A 24,511-nucleotide genomic window follows, 5' to 3' on the forward strand; every position below is an offset into this window, starting at 1 on the left:
AATTAAAATAAAAATCTCTCAAAATATCATATAAAAAAATTAAAATCATAAAAGAATGTAAATTGAGTCTATTTATTTATTTATTTTTTCAATTTATAAGTAAAATGTCTTGCACAAAGAAGAGCTAGTTTGGGAGTCAAAAGTTACATTAAATACCCTATTTATAACCTCGAGTTCTATTGATATCAATGAAGTAGGAGACTTAACATTTCTTCGCTAATTAAGTTTGCTCTGTTTCTTTGTAAGAACCGCACACGGTTTTTGGTAGAAGAAATTAATTTAATTCTTTATGAGAATTAAAGGTTAATTCACTTGTACAAACTTAATTCCATGAAAAAAAATTAATTAAAGGGTTGATTTAAATATATCGAACCTTTAAACACAATCCCAAATTTTTCTATAATAATCCCGAATATAATTCATGCTTTTATTTACATATTTGTAAATACCTTATAAAATTGTCGTTGAACACATATTTTTAAAACTTAAAAGGAAAATATTAATACCAAAGAGCAAGAGAAAAAACACCCCACGACACTTTTTAAGAGCTTAATTTTTTTTATATATGTGATACTAAATTATATAATAAAAATAATATTTTTTTATCTTATAAATCTCATTTCATTTGTTTTAAAGTGTCTTTTCTAAATTTTAAAAAGTTTGAATTTTTTTTTTAGGGTTTAACGATTTTGAGGGTTAGTTTAGAAGTGGGTTGGGAAGATAGGGATAGGCCATGGGATTAGTTACTGCTCCTTTAGTCTCCCCTTTCCTTCACCAGGCAGGTGAAGTTTTTGACTTTCCATCGAAAAGCTTGATATATAAAAACATTTTGACACACAATTTTCTTCCCCTGTTTTCTTGTCAAATATTATTTTAATTCTTCATGTAGCAGGTTCTTCTGTCAATATGATCAATCCAGTAAATTACTATTAAATTTTACTACCCTATATGGCCTAGAATTGTTTTTTTTTTTCTTTTGGTTTGTAGCTTTATTAATTTTTAATTAAAGAAAAAATTATTAAATATGCTTTTCATGTACAAGATGATTTCTGACTATAGGCTTACAGATTTAAGAAGAAATTACTGGAGAGTATTAGAATTTATTAATGGGATGGGCAAGCTGGGGTGGTCATCGACCCAAACTTGCTTGCCTTCACGTATAACTTGTGCTTAACAAAAAAAGAAGTGAAAAGCTTTCTTGAAAACAAAACATGCATGTGCCTGTCTATTATTGAGAAATTAATTAATGTAGAGGAAACCCCAGAATCACATGTGGATCGCTGTCCAGGCATGATTCAAGCACGACTATTAGGAGCAGACATGTTAGGGCAAAAACCCAATATAAAGAGAAAGTCGATAAAGATTGAAATGACTTGCATGCATGCATGCATGAGTCAAAACGAAGAACATGTTTAACTAGTAACCACAATATATAAATCTCTTGAGTTTTGGAATCATATAATAAAAAGTCTTGGGCTTAATTTTTTTAGGGGTTTAGAGACGGGTTTGTTTCTATAAGTGGCCCATTTGGCTTCCGGGCTTGTGAATGCCTACTTCACCTATTTCTTGGAATTAATGGGATTAATTAGAGAAATACATAACAATCATGAAGTATATATGGAACAATATGTATGGAAGGGCATCACGACATCTAGATCATGATATTACATTCTCGGTCTGCTATCATGATATCATTTTCCATCTATTTACATGAAAAGGACCTGTTAAAATAACAAAGCAGAATTATTATTACATGGCTTCATACAAAGAAATCTAACGCAAGCGACTGCTTTTATTTTGCTAGCTAGCAAATTGATTGATGGTGTCAAGCTTTAGGCAATAACCCCATCATTTTCTTCATGATCGTCTTGATAAGCAGCCAAGGAGTGGAATCCGACAAAAAGAAGAAGAAAATGGGTAGTCCCATCTAATCATAACTGCAGAGGTAGCTCAATTAAAGGCCCTTGTGGCATCCGTTGTTTGTTTCTTGAGTCTTAACTCGAAGCTCCTCGATCGCCATTCCTGCCTTTCAGAGATTTTGATGTGAAGTCCATTGGGAAATACCAGACCAGGCTTCCGAACAATGTCCCCTCCTTTTATCACTGTCCACCTGATAACAATTCTATTCATTTTCATTATTTCAATTGATCTTGAACCTGCATCAGGGACTCGAAAATGTTAATCTAATACCTGTATCTTGTGACCATGTAATGGATGAAAATGCCCATCTGAAGCTTGGCAAAGTCAGCTCCAACACAGAGCCTTGTACCTCCACCGAAGGCCATGAAATTCTTGGATCCAGCATGCAACTCTTGTCCCTGTATTGCCTTTTGGTTTTAATTAAATTTGGAAATAAATGGAATGTTTGATATATAACATTCATTGGAATTTACCTCCCATCGCCATGGATTAAATTGAAGAGGGTTCTCGTACTTGCTGGGACTCAAATGAACAGCTGCTGGGACAACCATCACCAACCAACCTGCTGGTATTGTGTACCCTGCACAAGCAACATCTCCTTAGTTTAGCTTTCAGGATACCCGATCTCTTATTAATTCAAACAAGTTCTTGAGAAGTAATCAAGATTTGATCATTTTGGGAATAATCCATCGATTCAGAACTTACCCTTTATCTCAACATCTTTCACCACTTTTCTGAACATTCCTGGAGCAATATTTGCTAGCCTAACTGTTTCATTGATAACCTGAGATACAAGCAAGATTCAAGTGTACACTGTCATTGAAAAGGGCATAAATTGAATCCATAAAAAGAATTAATTGCTAGTAAGTAAGAGGTTTTGAGAGTAGCAGTCACCATATGTGTGAAAGTCATTGATTTATATTCTTGCCATGTAAGTTCAGAATTCTCATTTCCTCGGCTTTTAATGATAGCCTCGTGCTCTTTCTGAAAATTAAAATATCAAAGATTGATTTAGTTTGTTTTGGGCCATTAATTTGAAAGGGTTTTTCTTTTCTGTAACTTTTTATAGAAGAAGCGCTTGATTGCACAAACTGTTAATTCTTCGAGGACTTGATGATGATCAGCAATAAACTTGACCGCTAATGTGGTGGCTGCAGAAGTAGTCTCATGAGAAGCAAAGAGAAGCACAAAGACCAAGTCTTTGGCAATTTGCTCAGTTAAAAACGTGTCTTCTCTCTCCACTTCATTGAGTAAATACTCTAAGAAATCATTGTGATGACCCTTTGATGCCTTCCTCTTTTCAAATATATCTTTAATCACCTTGTAGACCTTTTTACGACCCTGAATCAGATTCAAGTAATGTACTTGAATGAGAACTTGAGAAACTAAAAAATTTCTGTTGAGGTTTAGGGTATATAGGTTTGTCTATTTCTAATACCTGTAAACATGCATGATAAGCAGTTCCTGGGATGTTTAAAGGTAATGAGATAAGACCATCCAAGAAGGCTTGGAAACTGTCTCTCACATTCCTGTTTGGATCCATATTTTCATCATACCCAATGAGTTTCGTCGCAAAATATTCGAATATCATCTGTCAAAATGCAAACAAAGGTATATTGTTGCCACAAGTCAGGAAAAAAAATAAACATATGGATTATAGGCAAAATGCTTGCATAAATTATAAACATACCTTAGAAGATCCTTCTTTCACGTCGATACTGCCAAGGCTACTCCAGGAATTAAGATGCTTGCGGGTCGCTCTATCCATTTCAGAAAGTAGTTTCCCCTTCAGGTTTTCAGGGCTAACAAGCTGAAGGATTAAGTTCCTGAGGTACTTGTGAACCATCCCATGCTGTGCGACCAGGCTTTGTTGGCCAAAAATTTCTAAGAAACTCTCTGTATACCAGAGCAAGAACGACTTGTTTTCTTGTTGAAAGATTTCATAATTGATTTCAGGATCCGTTGATACAACAACCTTCTGACCAACTAAGCTAGTTCGAAACACTGCCCCATATCTGAAAAAAAGAAATTAAGTAAAAAAAAATCGTTAATTTTATTAGTCCCATTGCTTGAACTCTAAATTGGATTCTTGTGATTGAGCTACAAGTCTACGATGTCTCCCAATATCCATCCAAAAAGGAAATGCCATGAACATATTGTTAGTTTCGTTTGTGTCTCTTAACTGCGGAATTCAATTACACTGTAATGAAAGCAAACGGTGAGGAGCTTACCTTCGCATTCTTTTGCTGATGAATGGTGGGATATCGTACAAAGAATGGGGAGAGAAGAACTGCGTTGTCTCCCCAATGAAGGGCAAGCCCATTGAACCAGGTGGTAGAACCCCATTGCACTTGGGGTATGCCCAATTATGCACCCAACGGCTAATCCTAACAACGAGCAAAGCTACAAGGCAAAGAACCGCCCCCCACATTTCGAATTACCTGGCTTGGGGTGTAAGACTAAGAGTCTGTCTGATGAGAAGAAGTATATGCGTTTGTGTGGACATCAATGGCATTTGCTTGGTGCCCTTATAATAGTACTGGAGGGTCTCATCACTTTTAGATTTTTGTTTGGACCAAAATCTAGATGTAAAGGAGGAATTGTAATTGTCTGTGGCTGCTGGAATCTTTGGCCACTAATATTTCACATGACAAATGTGACCTTAATCATCGTTAAATTTATTGTCGGTTGATATCTTTCACAATCATAACAAATGGCATGATTTTTTTTTTAAAGAAAAATTCAATTAATCAAAACGTTAACTTACATTATTTTAGTTTATGATATGCATAGTTTATCTGTTAATAAAATAGAATAAATATTTAGAGGTGGAACATTAAAAATATGTAAACTTATCTCTAAGTCTTCATAGTTTGTTGCCATCCAATCGGCTCCTCGATTGGCCTCACGATATACGTGAGTAATAGTACAATTCCAATCTCGTTGTAACAGCTCCTTATTTCGCCTTAGTAAATTTGAACATGGATACAATGAAGAGTTCAAGCTTGAGATCTTCTAAATAGCCACCATTGAATTTGCTTCTACTTGCACCTTGTTAAAACCTCTCTCCCAACATAATTTACGGCTTTGAAAAATTGCCCAAAGTTCTGCGACATGTGGGTATGTTACTCCCACCTTATGAACAAAAGCAAAAGGCCAATTCGCTTCATCATCTCTTACCAAACCTCCTGCAGTGGATTCCCAGAAATACTTTGTGAGCTGCCATCTACATTAAGCTTTACATGTGAGCTATTTGGTCTTGTCAAGAATATAAAATTTCTTTTTTAACCCAAAAAAATAACATTAACATTCATGTATCTATCCGGAAGATTTTAATTGATTATAGATCTAATAAACATTAAAGTCATGTGAATAAACATTATGACTACTTATAAATCTATAGTCATTTCAAGCTCTAAACTAAACCACTGAACCCACAAACAAGTATATAATGGTCCTTAGCAGACAATTAATGCTTAAAATCGATGATTAATTTCTTTATATGCTTAATTTGCGTGCACGATTGTCTAATTTCTGGTTAGATTTATATAGAAGAAACACATGAATATAGATTACGATATAATTGGATATTCAGTACAAATCGGGACCATGAGCCCCCCAGCATGTGATATATGTACCAAAAATAATAATAATGCAAGGGATAAGCTGGTCTGTTCTTCAACAGTAATATTTCCAAGCTTGTGATATATGTACCCAAAAAGAAAATAATAATGCAAGGGATATGCTGGTCTATTCTTCAACAACAATATTTCCAAACCCCATATATGACGTTTGTTTTGTAGTTCGAAACAGCCGCTGCTTTACATGACTGCTACCATAGCTTAATTTGATTCAATTAATATGGTTAAAATGATTATGGATTAATTAAATATAATGAATAGATATAACCATTTTCGTTAATTAAATGATTTATTAATATATATATTAGGGTAAATATTCTCATTTTTTAAGTTTTGATTATAATCCATAGATCCATTAATTTTTAAAATAGATATTTTGTCTTAAACATGTAAATAACGTTAATATCTAAGTATGAAATATTTAAAATATTTTTTTTCAACTCTCTTTCTTTTTTCATTCCAGTCGGTCAGTAGAGAAGAATTTTTTTTTAATAAAAGAAAAAAAATAAAAAATAAAAAATTATAATTTATACAGTAATAATTTTTAAAATTAATAAAAATAAAATTATTTTAAAAATATGACGAAAACATAATGATTGTTTAACTTTATTTTCAATATTAATAGACTCATATAAAATTATAGTCAAAACTTAAAAAATGTCGAAATATTTTACCTTATAATTATAGGATTTTAGGTAATATAAATCACATATTCGGAAGTTTCTTAACATTATGCTTGGATTTTTTTTTTTTTAAAGGCATTAAGAAGGTGTTCATTAAGACGAAGGGGAATAAATTCTTTCCCCCTTCGAAAATACATCCCAGAAAAGCAGACACGTATATTGGAAGGTATACTTGCAACCTTGAAGCCAGGTACAACCTCCCAATATACGTTTGGAACAGGACATCCCTGTCTGTCTTCCTAAACCTGCACAAGATCAAAAGGTACAGCGCCACAACAGAGCCTACCCAGAAAACCACCAAAAGGCGTCGTTCCTGCTTGGACTTGGTTTACAATTAGAGAGTCAATTTATATTTCCAAAGCAAGGTTTCCTTGGGTTAATCATTTTTTCCTTTTCCCTTTCCTGAATGAGGAAAAAAACTGATGGGAGATGCCTTACTCTAACGCCAGAAGCGAGGTTACAGTTTTGGGCCTTGTGAGTTATGGACCCATCGTGGTTCGGCTGCGCCACTCTGATTGAAGAATGATAGAAATAGAAGGAATATAGCACAGAACCAGAACTAGAACTAGAGCTGTCAATATGAGTTGGTTCGGTTCAGTTCAGTCCAAGTTCTTGTAGATTAAGAAAATATGAGTTGGGTCGGTCAATTTATTTTTTATATAGGTTGTCAAAATTTCAACTCAACTCACTCTATGGCGTGGGTTGGGTCAACTTCTTTCTTTTTTTTTACAAAAAAAAATTATTTTTATAATTTTACTTAATAAATTTTTTATTAATAAAATTATTTTATAATTTAATTTATAAATTAAAATTATTAATTTAATAAGTAAAAATTAAACACATTGAAATATATAAAATAAGTAATATTATTGATAACTAAATTATTAATTTTATATAATTAAATATATTAAATTATTAAATTAATTAAAATTATTAATTTGTTTGACTCATAGGGCTGGCTTGCCCCAACCCACCTCAGCCCACTGATTTGGTGGATTAACCCATTTAAATCCGATTTAATTATGAACCTAAATTTTTAAATCTAACCAATCTCATATTTAATAAAAAATAAATCGACCGAATGAGTCAAGCTTATTTTGACAAGTATAACTAAAACCAGCAATTCTTCTTCATGCAAAATCAAGGTTGCATCTTCATTCTTATCAGTACTTTCCCTTGTTTCAATTTGTAATAAAAAAACTTGGGGAACAGCCTGAGCAGTGTAACTTTCAACTACATCTCTGCTACAATAGTTAACCTCTAATTTGTTCTAAAGTCTTATGTTAGACCTTCATTCATTGTAGTGCAAAATGCTGAGGACTGTTCCAGCACTCGTGCTTTTACAAGAATTTCACTCTGTGGTCTGTGTTGAAATCGCTAGCTGATATATAATTTTGTTACAATCAGCATAAACTAATTGTAGAAATGCTAGTTATGGAACCTATTGGCCTTATTTGCACATGATGAATTGTACAATTGCCCTAGGCCTATATTGAGATTGAGACCCCTGGGGGTCTAAAAGGAAAACCAGCAGATGAACCGGTCATGGAACTGGTTTTTACATGGCAGTTTATATCCACTGCCGTTGGAAAATTAAGTTCTGTAATAAGCAAGCAGGGCAGGGAGAGATTGCCGCTTGCCAGCCATCCGTGCCCCTCTCTCTCTCTCTTTCCTAAGCCAAAAAGGGGGAAGTTGATGGAATGTGGATTCAAAATTTAATCCACAAATTAGTTTGACTTTAACTCCTAGCAGACAAATTTAATTTAATGGATAATGTAACAGATAATCTCTGTCATTAGCCGAAACGTGTTAGTGGCACCAAGCCCCACGCCTTGTCCATATGCTCGTCTGACTCGGTTCCACGCAGAGAGAGATTTGGACTTTTCCCATTGTTAACTCTCATCCAAGTTGTTTATAACAACAAGGTGGTGGAGAATATTTGAACCATAATTCATTCATTACATCATGCCAAAGAACCAATTTGGTTCTTTTTACTTTAATCATATCAAAAAGAAATCTAGCTTGTTGCCTTTTTCATTTGTTTAATCACATGAAAGTAGTGGCTGGGCGGAAAGTTTTGTAGGAGATGACACTTTTTGGTTAGGGAAGTATTAATCGAGGAGTGAAGAACAGCATTTTTCTCAGTGAAAGTGCAAGTGCTGGTTAAAAGGGAAAAAATAATAAAGTTGCAGGGATCTGCTGAATTGCATTCCTTGTTACGAAGAAAGAATGAAGTTCTTCGTTGTAAAAGCAGCCAGCAGGCAGCAAGCACCCTTCTCCTTGGTTACAGTTGATATACAATCTCAACTGAAAATTGATAGAATTTAATGGACGACTGATCCCTCCCCATAGCAGCCAGTGGTTTGGAGTGGTTACATTATGTATAAACTGACAATATCCTATGTCGTCAGGAATCAAAATTAATCATAACATAAGAACTGGATTTGAATAAATTTTATAAGGATACGTAGGTTTAAACCGAAGACCTTACTATTTCTAATGTCAATCAATGAAGATTATTATTGTTAATTTAGGTTAAACCCTGAATGAATGGCAGCCTAATCCGAATGAAGGACCAAACTCGAAAAAAGAAAGAATCAGATAAAGCCGAAAGACAGGGTGGGCTAGCTAGACGGGTAGAAGTACAATTTAAATGAAATACGTATTCCATCCAGAAAAGCTTACGCGGCTTTATCAGTCATTTAACAGAAATGATTCAGGCATCCAGGATTGATTGAAGTGCGTATCCCAGGCGTCTCTGATACCTCGGATGTTGTTTCCAATGTTTTAAGGGATAAGATCTTTCTCAAGGCCACGAAAGCAAATCACAATCAGTTCAGTACTGCTTCAAACTCTATCCTCAACTTATGTTTACTGTCAATATACGACCGCACGATTATATATCTGTTCAAAAAGGCTTGCCATGCTTCTTTGTCTGCTTCCAACCGTCGACAAATCCAATCAAGTTCTAACCAGTGTAACACTCCCCCTCTGTTCTCTCTCTCTCTCTGTGTAGCAAACAAAGAAAGGTTTACATTTCATCTCAACCCAATCAATAAAACCATCATAATCCATGAAATAGCATGTTCGTGTCTACGAGTTCCACGCTTATACAATGAGAAAGTTGGATGTTGGTGAGTCGGTAAACGAAAGCTTTCAGCCTAATGAAATAGAAAAAGAAAAGAATTCTTGTTTGCTGCCTCTGTTTTTCTTACACTTGTCAGGAGGAACGGAACTAACTTACTTGCATTGAAAAGCTTAGAGACAGACAAAGTAAAAAATTTTAAAAATTAATATATTGAATTTAATCAATAATAAAAAGATTGTTAATGAAAAATAATTTTATATAATATGTAAATTAAAAAAAATCTTATAATATTTTTTAAGTAAAATTGTGCTCGATTATATTTTCTAAATTTAAATTTATCAATTAAAAATTATTTATTGAAAAAAACTATTTTTTTAAGATTGAGTGTTAAATATTTTGATTCACATTATTTTTTTTCATGAGTTGAAACATTGAGACTTAATGGCTTAAGTATAGGAGAATTATTTGGACAATTTGTATATTTTTTTTTAAATAATTTTTTAAATGTTTTCAACCTACTCATACTTTAATCAAAATTGAAAAAAAATTAATACATTCAACATCCAATGTTCTTATTCTATTTTTCTCTAAACTTATAATACTAAATATAAAATTATAATACATAAAATATAAATAGTTAAATACGATATACAAGATTAATAATATCTTCTTATATAATTAAGATTATTTAAAAACTATATATTCAAGATAATTTCTTTTCAACTAAATATAAAACTTAAAGTATATAAAAAAGATATATTCAAGATAATTTCCTTTTACATAGTTAGGATTAATTAAAAAATGATACTTTGATAAAATTTTAAGTAATAACGTAATATTATAACTTATATTTGAGAATTATATAATAATTTATTAATTTTTAAAAATTAAAATCATAAAAAAATTTAAATAACAGAAAAAAGACAAACATGACAAGTGGAAGAGAAAACTCATATATGACATAATAAAAAAATTATGATTGATGGTTTATAAAAATTTTAAAAAATAAATCTATGAAAACTTATAATATATAAGCAAATAATATAAAAAATAAATAAAAATAATAATATAAATTAAAAATAAAAAAAATTAAAATTGAATGAAACAAGTGAGATTTTTTTATATAAATTAATTATTAAATAAAAAATTATTGAGAAGACCATTAAGAGAATATATAAAAAATTTTATAAATTTTGTATACTATAAAAAAAGTTTTAAAAATTTTGAAGGATCATGGCCCTCCTAAAACTATACAGGCTCCGCCCCTGCTTGTCAGCCACGAACTACAAAAGCAAATAAAAAAAAAATGCCACTTTTCTTTTTGTTTGCAATTAAGGGAGGTCCAAGCCTGTTAAAATGGATAAGGGCTTGCATTCAATTAATGTTATATCGACAGCAGTGTTCTTTGGTTGTGATGTAAGCGTTCTGGTTTAAACTTAAGGATCAAAGCCCCTGTGTTAGGTTTCTAGCATCTATGTTTTGCTTTGAATATGGACAAAAAAGGAAAGAATATATTGGTATGACTTTTTCCAGGAAAGGGAAACAGAGTGACCCAAAAAGTGAAAAGATTTCCTGCCATTAAAATCTAAAGAAGAGACAAAAGGACAACAGCAGATGAACTGCTGCAATGTTCTGGCAAAAATGTTCTTCCTTTCAATTGTTGTCATCGAAGGCCAAATGCAAGGCATCTTCCAAGACATTTTTGGTATCTTAGCTCACACTATAAAGTAAATAATCCGCCTAATGAAAACTGATAATCCGAGTAGCACAAGATTTGTAGCGGACGCGCCCAGTGGCAGCGCGTTGCAGCAGACAGATGAGGCTAGGGCCAAACCTAGGACTACCAAACCACGTAAGAAACTGGCCCCTTTAAATCTTGGAGTGGATAAGATCCCGCCCCTCGTCCAGCTCAAACCATCTGAGGCTGATTCAGAAACTCTCGTCTCCACTTATTAACCCACAAAAAAATAAAGAAAAACTCCCTTTTCTCGACTCTTCTCCTTTTTCTTTTGTTCTTAGAAACAGCCATCCTGATGCGTGTACACAGAATTTAGGCATCGTCATCCAAATTTTCTTGTCTCTATTTCCTTACGTTTATTTGTCTGTGTAACATTACATGTTGTTCGCAAGTATCAAAAACAGGCGGCTTTGAATTTTCAGGGTTTTCTGTGTTTCTTCCTTAGATTTCAAATGACAAATTCTGTTTTATATTTCTCTGCATATCTCTATTTTTTCCCTCTTGTATTCGGTTTGACTTGACGTTGACTTCAGATTCATGTTCAGTGTTAAGATGTTCAGTGTTTAAGGCCCCTCTTTTCAGGTTGTTTTTCTTGATCTCTGTGTTTAAAGGACCCCAAAACTTATATCCGTTTTCTGTTCCTTTTGGAGAACCCAAATTTAGGATAAAATTCTGGGTTTTGGGGTTCAAACTAGAAGGGACTTAATGGGTGCAAACATATCCGGTGCTGTAGCGGATGGCGATGGAGATGGTCCTCCATCGAGGCCAAGACTCGGTGACATACCAGAGAGCTGTGCGGCATTGGTTTTGGCGCAGTTAGACCCACCTGAGATTTGCAAATTGTCTCGGTTGAACCGATCTTTTTGCGGCGCTTCATCGGCTGATTTTATATGGGAATCGAAATTGCCTTCCAATTATAGGTTCATTGTGGAGAAAGTGCTAGGAGACACAACTTTGTTGACTCTGCAGAGGAAAGAACTTTATGCCAGGCTGTGCAGGCCTATTCTCTTTGATGCTGGCACAAAGGTTATATTTTTCACTAGTAATTCTTTTGGTCCCCTGCTTCTCACTCTCTCTTCCTTCTGTGTGGTTTTAGTTTAATGACACAATGTTGGCTTTTGGCTATCTGCAGGAGGTATGGTTGGATAAGAGTACAGGCGGGGTTTGTTTATCAATTTCTTCCAAGGCGTTGACAATTACAGGGATTGATGATCGAAGATATTGGAGTCATATTTCCACCGAGGAATCGAGGTGCGTTTATCATCTTGCTTCGTCAGATTTTAGTTTGTGCTTGTCAATTTTTACGAGTCACGACTCACGAGTCAAGGAAGCCTCGAACCAGGATTCAGATTTAAGACCACGCAGCACTTTAGCCGGGATCCCCTGTCTCTGGTCTAAAAGCGCAGCAATCGCTCAATTTGAATGATCTCTTAACTAGACAAGTCTAACACTGTACATTTCGTGTCTTTATGCTGAACCTTTTAGATGTTAGCAAGCTAGACTGATTTCATATATTAGATTACAGTTGAAACGAGCAAATTTGAGCAATCTGGATCCATCAACGAAAAAGGTTTAACAATGAAATCATTGAAACTTGACAAACCTGATGGCAGATTTTGAGATTCCTTTGTTAACAAGTTGGTTAAAGCCCCATGAGTATGTTAGATCCATTTTGAATGTGGATTCGTATCTTGATTATGATTTTTTATTGCAATCAGTTCTGAATATGAAATAGCAGCCAGAGCAGTGATATCTCTCTTCCCTTAATTTGGCATGGCAGATATCCTACAGTAGCATACCTTCAGCAAATTTGGTGGTTTGAAGTAGACGGAGAGCTTGAGTTTCAATTCCCGGCGGGAACATATTGCCTATTCTTCAGACTCCAGCTTGGGAAATCCTCAAAGAGGCTTGGTCGCCGGTTTTGTAACGCTGAGCACGTCCATGGCTGGGACATAAAACCCGCCCGATTCCAGCTGACAACCTCAGACGGCCAACGTGCTGTATCCCAGTGTTATTTAGACAACCCCGGGAACTGGGTTCTCTACCATGTGGGTGATTTTATCGTCGAGAATCCTAATGCATTGACAAAAATCAAATTTTCCATGACCCAGATTGATTGCACTCACACCAAAGGAGGCCTTTGTGTTGATACTGCTCTGATATACCCCAGTAGTGTAGGGAAAGAGTTTAGATCATCATGTCCATGAGAAATTGAGAGCTGTAAATATCGAACTGTAATCGAGCTAGCTTGGTTTCTGTTTACGGAAAAATAGAATATATATTGTTTCCGTTGATCGGGTATAAATCTTTTCTTCCAGTTATAGTTTTTTCTGGAAAATATAACAAGTCCTGCTACCGACAAGTTTCTGCAAAATTTTGGAACCAGAAGTTGTATATCTGACATCAGGTTAGAGCAAATGTTTCGCCGTAACAGAAGTTGTCTGAGTTCATGAAACTGGACTATCAGGTTGTTGACTAGTTTTGGAACCAACAGCCTGACAGCAACTAGCAAATTGAATTGTTTTTGTCTAAAAAGTATAAATTATTGCCTGATTAGCTGGAAAGATATGCATGGACCCCGACTGAATCCTTAATAGTTAGTATACCTTTATCTATTTATTTTTTTTGTTGTAAAGCAAGAGTTGTATTCAAAAAGAACTTTACAAAAATCTACCCCACAAAAACAGGGTAGAAACAGGGCGGGTTCTATCCCTGACACTTACAGAGATACCACCTGTCCCAATTCACATATCGAGTTTCTTCCGACTTGAATACTTTGACAAATCTTTACAACCTGTTTGCCTAACCTGTTCAAATATGCAAATCCCATTTTTTTCTTCTGGGTTATTGACTTCCCAATTAGCATGTATAGGGTACATTTTACGCTAATTAATGAAATCAGATTTGTTTTTGGAGAGAGATTTCATACCTAAATTCTTATCTCTTTATCACAAATCGATTTTTGTGGCCATTTTATAACGTACACTGTATTTGGTTGCATGGGTATCAATATGAGGGAAAAACCGGAAAAGGATGGCAATGGGAATGAATAATAGAAAAGCAAGATAAAACTATATTCTCTCATTTGATAAATAGACATAAAGGAGACAAAAAAATAAAAAAATTAGGTGAGATACGATATTTTCATCCCTCAATTTTACAAAATTTCATAACGAATAAATAAAAAAAGAATCTTAAACTTGTGAACGTGGATGTTACACGCTCCATCACATTAGTCATTTTGAGAAAAAGTTAATGATCTATCACGAAGTGATACCAAAATTAACCCGTACTCAACTCCGATCTCTTTAGCAATTCAATCAATATAGTAGACAAAATAACCTTACTTGCGATAAAGAGATCACGAATTTGTGTGAAATAAAATGATACAGAATATCACATTGAATAAATAAAAGAGAGATTTTAAATTTATAAATGTTAACATTGCACATTTCATATGTTTTAATCTTTTGAGAAGAGCATACTACTCCCGTGACATCAACCTAATAAAAATCTAATGTTTCCATTAATAATAGGGTAAGAGAACAAAGAATTTCGGTATAGTAAATGAGTAGTTGGATATTATCTTTTTCTTTATCTATTTTGTAACTCCTACAAAAAATAGCTCTTAATGATAACAATAAAAAAATTTTTAGGTGGTGAATATTATTATCAGTCTCTTTCAATTTTTTTTTTTATTTTTTTTTCTCGTTCAGTTTATGGATGGAGTGATTCGTTTTTTCTTTTTTATTCCTTGTTGGTAGTCCCTCTCTTTCCTTAGCTGCTCACACTGTTTGATAACAATGGTTGGTTGGACCGGCCTCCCTGGACTTGGACTAGTAGTCAATTGGGTTTAAGTCAGTTTCAAGCGGTTTCCCTTCACGTCTCAGCTCTCCCTCTCAAAATTGACTCTAAATATTCCTCACTTCTCATTATACTAATTTTTTTCTTTGATTCTTAGTCTAAGGGGAGTATTTGATTGGTTCAGTTAATTCAATTTTAAATTTTCAAAATTTAAATTAATCTAATTTTCATAAAAAAATTATAAATCAAAATATAAAAAATAATAAAAATTCATTTATCTCAATCACTTTGATCAATTATTTCAATTTTAATAAAATAATTTTAAGATATATATGAAAAATATTTTTATATATAAAATATATTTGAAAAGTATATTAATGATGGTCAATTATTCTATTCGCTTGATTGTAAATTTAGGATGAAGTAATAAAAATATTGTTTTTTTAATCGATTAATATCAAAATAAAAAAAATCTGAATTAATCAAATTTAATCAATTTCCATCAATTATTTCGATTTAAATCAATTAATCGTCATTGTTATCATTTTTTTGTTTCACCATGAACGTACCATCTCTCCAATCGAGATGAAACTTAGTCTTCTTTAATCAACCTTGGATTATATCAACGCACGTTGGAATAAGAAGACCAATAAATTAGCAAAAATTAATCAAGTGATTAAAATTGTCAATATATATATTTTTTCTTTCTAACAACACATAAGACAAACAAAAAGGAACAAAATTTGGAAGCACGTAATCTCCCCTACCTTCCAGGAATACAACAGCAGTGGCTTCGAGCTGGTGCATGAGCGCCAGATGTCCGCCGGAATCGAAGAGAGCCGCTGCGTGGATTTACAGAGCAAAAGATCAAATCCTTTCTCTCTTTCGTTCATTTTCTTCATCTTTTCTCCATTACCAAACAAATCGAGTCGCAATTGCAAGTAGTTTTCGGTAATATTTGGTTTTTGCCAAAAACAAGATGGTACAATTTTCTTTCCAAAAGTCCAAAAAAATTGTTCCGTACAAAAAAAAAAAGTTAGCTCACGTGAAAAAGATATATTATTTGCTACCTTTTAAAGTAAAAAATAAAAAAAAGTGAAAAATTTATTTTAATAATAATACAAGTTTACATATCTAATTCAAAAAAAATAAAATGAATTTTGAATTTATGAATAACGATAATTCTTTATCTTTGATATAAAATTTATCTAATTCTTTATTAACGTGGAATGTAAATCAAAGTTAAAGTAAATTACGTGCAGGAGAGTTTACAAGTAAAGGAAAAATAAAAATTCAAATAAACTAATTAATTTTTATTTAATTTTAGGAAAAATTTGAATATACTATAGAATTGGTAGTAAGTGCAAATGTTAGTAATTAAATAAATATTATCCATAAATGGATAAAATTTTAAAAACTAATAATTATTGAGAAAAAAGGGCAATAACTGCGTCTTGTTTGCTGTCTGCTTTCCAGATATACATCAGTCTCTCTGTTCCAATTATCTCCAACAACAACCCCTTTCCGTCTTATGCCCTTTCTCTCTTTTGTTTTTTACCGTCACTTTTCGTCTCTAGGGTTTCCCATGTTTGGGAGATTTAGATTTTCATGACTTTTCTTTCTTTTTCCTTCTCAACAAAAAGGTGAGAATCCTTACTTTCTCTTTTGTTATTCGCATTTGTATCCTCTCTTATCTTTTCTCCCTCTACAAGTTTTCTCCACTTCAAAAGCTCTCTATCTCCCCTTTCCCTTTTCCCCTGTTTTTTTTTTTTTATTTTCTGAACTTATGGGAAATTTGTTGAATTCGGGTGCATTCTTATATTCATTTTTGTGATATTGAAATTGCGAATTTTCCATGAATTTTAAAGTAATTTTTTTATGTTATTGCTCGGAATTGCAATTAAACTCAATTGATTGGATTATCTACTCTTCTTAATAATAATTCTGATTAGAATCGGTTGTTTTGATAAGGTTGTAATTTCATGGTCATGATTGAAAATGTGATCGAAATCGAAACCCTTAGAATTCTGGTTATCTTTATGCGAGTTACTTCTGTCGTTGTGTCAATTATAAGTTTGATAATAGAGTCGTATTTGAATAATTTTCTTAAATATAATTCGATGGACTCAATTACTCGAAAAAATTCTCTCTTTTCCTTCTGTAATTTTTTGAGGTTTTTTTTTTTGGCTTCATTGTAACTTGCATGCATTTTGGGATTGGGACTTTCCTGTGCCATGAAGAAACATTTGAAATTGTCTTTCTTTTGGTTGCTAGATGGATTGTTGGCATCATTAATTTAATCCCTTTTTGTCTTTAAGAAAGAACAATAGAAAATGACAAATTGACTTGCATGAATAAGAAGCTTGAGTGTTTGTTTTTTCTTCTATGTCTAAGAAATATGTTTGGATTGATGTATCTTTTCAGATATTGGAGCTGTTTTGATCAAATAAGATTTTTTTTTTACAGCAAAATTTGATTTAACGAAAAGCAAGTGGTAAACGTGGGTAACAAATGGAATCTGAAGTTTTAATTTTATTTACAATGTGAGCTGAGCTCTAACATTTTGTTTTTTGCAGTGCTAAAGCAGACTTGAAGTTCAGGGCTTCATGGTTGCTTGATATCTGAGTTAGAACTTAAAAGGAAAAAGGAAAAGGAAAAAAAAGAATGCAAGGTGGTGTGGATTTCTTGAATTGCCTTGATGGTGACTTATCCATAAAGATTCTTATGTCTTTAGAGGATCCAGCTGATCTTGTTCGCCTTGGTGTCGTCTCACGTTCCTGGCGACATTTTGGTGAGCTAGAATATTTTTGATATTATCTTCTTCTCTTTTAATGTTTATTTCTTTTTAGTTGTTAAATGGCTATAAAAGTTTGTGAGATGAAGACTGAATTGGGATTTGTTTTTCATGTTGGGAAAGTTCTAATGCAGCATAAAATCTTCTGGAATTAATAAGTGGATAATGTTCTCAGTGTGCAGTTTGGTTGTTGTGACTTCAGTTTAGTTTTTGTCACTTGGTCCTTTGTTTCCCATGCCTTGTTCTTTCTTGTTCCATGTTTACCTATCAAAGACATTCCGTATTTTGAAGTAAAATGGTTTTCAATAAAAATTATAGGTTATAGTACTCTCTTTTACGTTTTTCTCTTCTTGTAGGAACTTTGGGAATTTAACTTTAATTAATGAAAGTTGCATGGTGATTTTTTGCCACTGCCAGGATAGTCATGGTTCAAACTAAAATGTATTCAGGCCCACCCCCTTTTCCAAGAGGAAAAAGGTCCAGAAAAGTGGAAGAGTTGAATGATGGTTTGAAGATAAAGGAATGAAAGGAAGTGACTAGGTTCACATCAAAAGTAGGAAAATGGTAGAGGAGTAAGAAACAGATATATATCAAGGTATTTTATTGACCTGTGGAATAGCTGACACCATAAAAACACATTCATTCAATATTTTATAGTTTGTTTTGTCATGGACTCCTACTGGCTCTGCTTGTCAGGTTTATGTCCAATTCTGAGATTGTGCACATTTTATTTCTTTTATATCATTATAATCTCAGAACTCCAACCCATTATTCTTTGTTTAATGATTTGTTATATAAGCACTTATCAACCTCATATATATTCAGCTTTTTTTTTCCCTAATCATGTGTACTCAATTCAATACAGATATTTTTTACCAATTCAATTGAAAAGCACCAATTCTGCTTTTCAGATTTTTTTTTTGACCAATTACCTATATAGTTCATGTTTTTCTTTTCATGCTAATGAAAATTTTGATTGATCAACTAGCTGAATTCTTTGATAACAATTCCTTTTGCATCAGATATCTGCATCTTGACTTTAACCATTACTGATCTTAATAAAACTATTTTTTGGCAATCTGATCTCTGTATTCTTCTGGTGTGGATTTGGTATACAGTCCTCTTTTATATTCAGGTGTTGTGAACTGAAGCCCAAATTTGAGGCCCATTCTTAGAACTTGCTTGGCATATACTAACTTTTTTTTTTTTGGGGGTGGGGGGGGTGGGTATCCAACCTCAGCAGCACTTAAAGGCTGAAATAAAGGAGACACTCATGAAGTTTGTAGCTCTTTGTAACAGTGTGTCATAACTTATATCTTAAAAATGATAGTAATCTTGCATCACTATTCTTTGGTTGTTATGCATGCAGGTGGCAGTCATCCATTCATTACTGACTCATCCATTTTAAATGGTTTGCAGTGATTACAAATGGTCTATGTAAGAATCTGTGCCGGAGAATGTTTCCTCAATTATCTAGACTTGATTGTGTCAATGAGCTAATTGGCACTGTGAAAAGGCATGCTGAAGCTGGACCCAGCAATTCTATGGAATGGGAAGCTTTGGAGAGGGAGCATAGAGTTTTTGCCTTTTTAGCTCGAGGTTGTTTGTCATTTGGCCTTAGGGACTGCATCTCAGCAGCAATCATTGCTTCTAGCACTGATAATTATCCAGAGGAAAGGATAGATAATACTTTGGAACCAAGAGATAGGGTCGCACGGAGAGCTTCATACTGGTCGAGTAAAGGTCAAAGTAACCCTGAAGTGCCTGAAACGCTGACATATAAATTGGCCGCTGATTTGTGTGTTATTACTGATATCAATATACGCCCTTTCCAAGGTAACTGTTTCAAACTTCTGGTAACTTCGTTTTCCATCTTTCATCTATCTTGATATTTTGGGGGGTGGGGGTGAGATATAGCTTCAAAATTTTCTTATAAGATTTGTTATTCGTCCAGCTTACTTCCTGTTGGGTTACCCTATATATTCAGCAAAATCTGTGAGATTTCGCATGGGTCATATCAAATCCTCCATGGACAATCTTGTGGATGATTCATGCCAGGGTTCTAGTGATGACAAGTATGCATGGACTTACACCTCACAGGAGTTTCCAATGTCTCAGGTGGGTTCAAAATAGCTGGTTTCAGTTTTCTTACATTATTTTAATTGCTTTCTCTGTTTGTTATGATACGAATATCAGATTTGGTTATTCTGTGAGCAGTCGTTGCCTTTGCTGAATAAAAGTGGTTGTCTGTGATGCTAATCAAATACTGTAAAGTATCTCTTAATGGTATCATTTTTTGTATTCATTTGTTTCCATGTTCCAAAATGCATTTTCTGTGAAGTTGACCATTTGCATTCTTTTAGTTTTGTAATAAGTAACTTATTTGGGAGCACTGATGACATTAGGTTTTTCCGTAACAGGAAAATAGGTTGCAGAATTTCAGGCTTCCAGAACCTGTTCTTTGCATTGGTGGAATCCTACAGGTTGAGCTGTTGGGTAGGGTCCAGAGAGAGGAGATAGATGGCTTGTTCTATTTATGGTACTGTCAAATGCGCCCCTTTTCTACCTAGTTTGATACATATATATTGCAGAAGGGTTATGAGTAGAATTTTGCTGAGTGCTGTAGATATCATATTGAAGTGCTAAGATTTCACTTTGGGGACCATAAATTTCAGATTAGTTCCTTGCTCAAAATGAAATAAGGAAATCTGATTAAAGCCAAAAAGTGAAAAAAAAAAAAATCTTGGATGACATGTACTCATTAAATTATAAAATTACTAACTCTGTATTTTTAGCCTCCATTTGGATGATGCTTTTTGCCATTTTTTTTTTTTTTGCAAAAATTGAATAGAAAAGAAAAGCCAAAACAATTGGAAATGTCCTAGTGTTAATGCAATTTGTTGGTGTCATTGCAGCGTGTCTCATGTTCAAGTTTTGGGACGCCCACTGTCACCTGGTTTCAGTGTTCAGATACTTGAACCCTCTGAAAAATTTGTGCTGGACGTGCTGAGTTATACAGAACCAACTGTACCTGAACAGCCAAGTTCTGTTGCCAATTTGCACGCGCAGATTGTGAATCTATTGGGGGGCAATGTAGATGTGGAATACGGGTATGGATGGGATATGGATGATGAAGATTCGGATGAGGATGAAGAGGTAGATGAAGAATAACCTCCTGCTGCTTTTTCTGCTCCCTCCTTCGAAACTTTAGTAGGAGGTCGCATAGAATCTATATTTTCTGAAACACTAGGAGTGTGTTGGGCTACACTTGGGCTTTAGCTCCTCTGGGAGTGTTAAGTAACGTTGTTACCGGATTAGTTCTTCTGGTATAATATGCTATTGTTTTCAATATTTTTAAGCTTTATTTAAGTTAGTATGATCTCATCAAGTTGATTCATAAACCACCTTTAACCAACGTAAACTCTCAGTAATCTTTTAGAGTATACCTTCTCCGTAGCAAAATTTCCTACATTGTTTCTTCTACAGATGGATCTGAGACTTTCCCTGCAGTTCTTTCCTTGTGAATGTCACTAGATTGGGCATGTGTTAACCATATTGCTCAAATTTGTCATACAAACAGGGTATAAAAGATGATCAGAAGACAGTTATTAATGGAATTTATGTCAAGATTCACAGGACCATTAAGGAATTGGTGGAATACTGTTAAAATTCACGAAATGTCAACAAATGACAGCAAGATATATATTAGTATTATTTTCGTTTGAGTGCTCGAAAGAAATTGCGACAACAGCGGTGCTAAATAGGGAGAGAATTTTCCAGGTCACCCCAGGGTGACAAATTCTTCAAAGCTTACAATATGAGCTTTAGGCACAAGTTCAATTAAATTATTCATATCATACTCGAGCTTGTTCTGCAAAACAGGCTTCCCCACTTCAGTGTGTCTTGGACTTGGGTGGTGATGGAAGTAACTGCAACACAAAGCAGAATTTTGTCAGCCTCCAAAATCGGTAAATCCAACCAAATTTTCACAGAAACAATAGATGTAATACTGGTTTTCCTATTATTTCAGATGGCATCCATTAACACCAATACAGGGTCCCTAGTAACTTATCGTTTTTATAGATTTAAAGATGTTGAACTCGGGTTCTAGTATGTCCTACTTCATAACTCGAGCTAATTCACCAAGGTTAAAGTTTCAATAAATGATTAACTATATCTGGAAGTTATCTTCCATAAAATTACATGCCAGGTTGTATAACCTGTTAATTGCTTTGCTTTTTCATTAACCTTTAACTCTTCCTCGACAAAACTAGTGATTCCCCATATATACATTCACCGCTAACATCCAACAGTCCAGTGAACAAAAAAGGAGACATCAAATACAAAATTGAATGCCTAGAATCGAGTACCTGGTAACAGGAGATGAGAGATGAAACAAATCCAAAGGCTCCAGTTACACGAGGAGTGACTTTCTTGGGTGCCGATTGAAGAAGCCCAACAGCTAGCACTATATCCATCCCTGCTTTAACAAGAGCTAGTGTCCTCCCATTTGATTTTTGGAGCTTGGCACAGTATTCCTCATTCTGCATGTATAGGAGCACAACAAAGTTGGGAAACACGGGATTAAAGGGAAGAAGACTGATTATAAGCACTGAAGAGAACACATATTAAACATACCTTGTATTTATCATTGTTCGTAAGATCCTTTTCCAATTTCTTCATTGATGTAGATAGCCTTCCAAGCTCCCCAAGCTGATAAAAGAATAGTACATGTCATGAAAAAGTGGATATAACCAATGAAACATTTTACATAAAAAAATAAAATTGTAAATAGAGACTCGTTCTCAAATTAATGAAGAGCAGCGAACCTCAACCAAGGTGGAACAGACTGAGGAACCCATCCAACAGAAAAGGGATATCCGTCCAATCAGCTCAGCTCGTTCTTTGTTCTGTAAAAGGCAAAATCAGAATTTCTTCTATTTAACATTTGTAAACTAAGACAAAACACATAAAACAAATACCAAATTGAAGTGTATCGCATACCTTATAGATGCCTGATCTGCCAAGCCAGACAATTTGATCGAGAAATAAGAAAGTTGACAACAGTGCATTCTTTGACTGAAACAGGAAAGCCCCAAAGGGACATTAAATTGACTAAGGTGAGAGGGTAGAGAAATTTCACAGAAAAATAATGCAGGCACCTTTCCCAGGAGAACAAGCGGAAGGGAAGTTCCTTGAGGAACCGGGCTAACAAGAGCATGCAAATCATTGACAAACCGCAAATCAACGGAGTAAAACAACAATCAAGCCATAACGATGACAAAAAAGGGAAAAATACGTGAGAACATAAGTTTGATATCAGATACCTTTTGTAACACTAAGTACTTGTTTCATGTTATGAGAGACGAGTTCATGTTACTCCCATTCTTTTTAGAAACCCCAAAAATAGAATTTTTAAGTAAAAGTACAAATTCAGAATGCTACTTTCACCCATAAAAAAAGGAAAAGATTATCTAATAAATGAATAAGTTACTAGAGTTATTCATCATTGTACAACATAAAACCAACTTGTCATTGTTAATATTTAACATAGTGTGATAACCTTAAAAAGACGGAAAACTTTACAAAAGTTAGTATGCCGCTATTTTTTCTTTTTATTTTTTTTGTTGTAAAGCAAGAGTTGTATTCAAAAAGAACTTTACAAAAATCTACCCCACAAAAACAGGGTAGAAACAGGGCGGGTTCTATCCCTGACACTTACAGAGATACCACCTGTCCCAATTCACATATCGAGTTTCTTCCGACTTGCATACTTTGACAATCTTTACAACCTGTTTGCCTAACCTGTTCAAATATGCAAATCCCATTTTTTTCTTCTGGGTTATTGACTTCCCAATTAGCATGTATAGGGTACATTTTACGCTAATTAATGAAATCAGATTTGTTTTTGGAGAGAGATTTCATACCTAAATTCTTATCTCTTTATCACAAATCGATTTTTGTGGCCATTATATAACGTACACTGTATTTGGTTGCATGGGTATCAATATGAGGGAAAAGCCGGAAAAGGATGGCAATGGGAATGAATAATAGAACAGCAAGATAAAACTATATTCTCTCGTTTGATAAATAGACATAAAAGAGACAGAAAAATAAAAAAAATTGAATGAGATAAGAGATTTTCATCCCTCAATCTTACAAAATTTCATATCGAATAGATAAAAGAAAAATATTAAACTTGTAAACGTAGAAGTTACACACTCCATCACATTTGTCATTTTGAGAAAAAGTTAATGATCTATCACGAAGTGATACCAGAACTAACCCGTACTCAACTCTGATCTCTTTAGCAATTCAATCAATATAATAGACAAAGTAACCTTACTTGCGATAAAGAGATCACGGATTTGTGTGAAATAAAATGATATAGAACATCACACTGAATCAATAAAAGAGAGATTTTAAATTTATAAGTATTAACATTACACATTTCATATGTTTTAATCCGAGAAGAGAACACTACTCCCGTGACATCAATATGATAAAAATTCAATATTTTCATTAATAATAGGGTAAGAGAATAAAGAATTACGATATAGTAAATGAGTAGTTGGATATTATCTTTTGCTTTATCTATTTTGCAACTCTTACTAAAAATAGCCCTTAATGATAACAATAAAAATTTTTTTAGGTGGTGAATATTATTATCAGTCTCTTTCAATTTTTTTTTTTATTTTTTTTCTCGTTCAGTTTGCGGATGGAGTGATTCGTTTTTTCCCTTTTATTCCTTGTTGGTAGTCCCTCTCTTTCCTTAGCTGCTCACACTGTTTGATAACAATGGTTGGTTGGACCGGCCTCCCCGGACTTGGACTAGTAGTCAAT

The 24,511-nt window shown here is 33.8% G+C and overlaps 4 protein-coding genes across 10 annotated transcripts; 2 read left to right on the forward strand and 2 right to left on the reverse strand.

Moving 5' to 3' along the window:
- Positions 1 to 1,562: 1,562 nt before the first annotated feature.
- On the reverse strand, positions 1,563 to 4,459 carry LOC18614214 (cytochrome P450 87A3-like). Its single transcript, XM_018116194.2, has 9 exons — positions 4,152 to 4,459; positions 3,611 to 3,935; positions 3,359 to 3,511; positions 3,013 to 3,261; positions 2,815 to 2,904; positions 2,626 to 2,704; positions 2,394 to 2,500; positions 2,191 to 2,318; positions 1,563 to 2,110 (listed from the first exon to the last, which is right to left on the reverse strand). The coding sequence occupies exons 1-9, from the start codon at positions 4,349 to 4,351 to the stop codon at positions 1,951 to 1,953; spliced, it is 1,491 nt and encodes a 496-aa protein (XP_017971683.2). The 5' UTR covers positions 4,352 to 4,459; the 3' UTR covers positions 1,563 to 1,950.
- A 6,603-nt stretch (positions 4,460 to 11,062) lies between these two features.
- Positions 11,063 to 13,375, forward strand: PP2-A13 (phloem protein 2-A13). 3 transcript variants are annotated; one of them, XM_018114298.2, is made up of 3 exons: positions 11,063 to 12,096; positions 12,203 to 12,321; positions 12,789 to 13,375. In XM_018114298.2, exons 1-3 carry the CDS (start codon positions 11,776 to 11,778, stop codon positions 12,835 to 12,837), a joined length of 489 nt encoding a protein of 162 aa, XP_017969787.2. In that variant the 5' UTR covers positions 11,063 to 11,775; the 3' UTR covers positions 12,838 to 13,375. The 3 variants fall into 3 exon arrangements, with proteins under 3 accessions (XP_017969787.2, XP_088659132.1, XP_017969786.2); XM_088803006.1 differs by having other exon boundaries at positions 11,078 to 12,096; positions 12,809 to 13,375; XM_018114297.2 differs by having other exon boundaries at positions 11,086 to 12,096; positions 12,851 to 13,375.
- A 2,968-nt stretch (positions 13,376 to 16,343) lies between these two features.
- Positions 16,344 to 21,019, forward strand: LOC18614217 (F-box protein At4g00755). 5 transcript variants are annotated; one of them, XM_088809732.1, is made up of 7 exons: positions 16,346 to 16,517; positions 17,341 to 17,374; positions 17,451 to 17,665; positions 19,088 to 19,504; positions 19,623 to 19,786; positions 20,089 to 20,207; positions 20,584 to 21,019. In XM_088809732.1, the coding sequence occupies exons 3-7, from the start codon at positions 17,539 to 17,541 to the stop codon at positions 20,837 to 20,839; spliced, it is 1,083 nt and encodes a 360-aa protein (XP_088665858.1). In that variant the 5' UTR covers positions 16,346 to 16,517; positions 17,341 to 17,374; positions 17,451 to 17,538; the 3' UTR covers positions 20,840 to 21,019. The 5 variants fall into 5 exon arrangements, with proteins under 5 accessions (XP_007051926.3, XP_088665858.1, XP_007051925.3 ...); XM_007051864.3 differs by lacking the exon at positions 17,341 to 17,374 and having other exon boundaries at positions 16,344 to 16,517; positions 19,656 to 19,786; XM_007051863.3 differs by lacking the exon at positions 17,341 to 17,374.
- Positions 21,020 to 21,346: 327 nt separating this feature from the next.
- LOC148764823 (peroxisomal membrane protein 11C-like) lies at positions 21,347 to 22,959 on the reverse strand. The gene is made up of 6 exons (XM_088809743.1): positions 22,831 to 22,959; positions 22,673 to 22,747; positions 22,498 to 22,578; positions 22,307 to 22,381; positions 22,039 to 22,212; positions 21,347 to 21,597 (listed from the first exon to the last, which is right to left on the reverse strand). Exons 3-6 carry the CDS (start codon positions 22,528 to 22,530, stop codon positions 21,562 to 21,564), a joined length of 318 nt encoding a protein of 105 aa, XP_088665869.1. The 5' UTR covers positions 22,531 to 22,578; positions 22,673 to 22,747; positions 22,831 to 22,959; the 3' UTR covers positions 21,347 to 21,561.
- Between the last annotated feature and the right edge of the window lie 1,552 nt (positions 22,960 to 24,511).

Source organism: Theobroma cacao, chromosome 1, assembly GCF_053813885.1.
Source record: "Theobroma cacao isolate CCN51 chromosome 1, ASM5381388v1, whole genome shotgun sequence".
Lineage (NCBI taxonomy): Eukaryota > Viridiplantae > Streptophyta > Magnoliopsida > Malvales > Malvaceae > Theobroma > Theobroma cacao.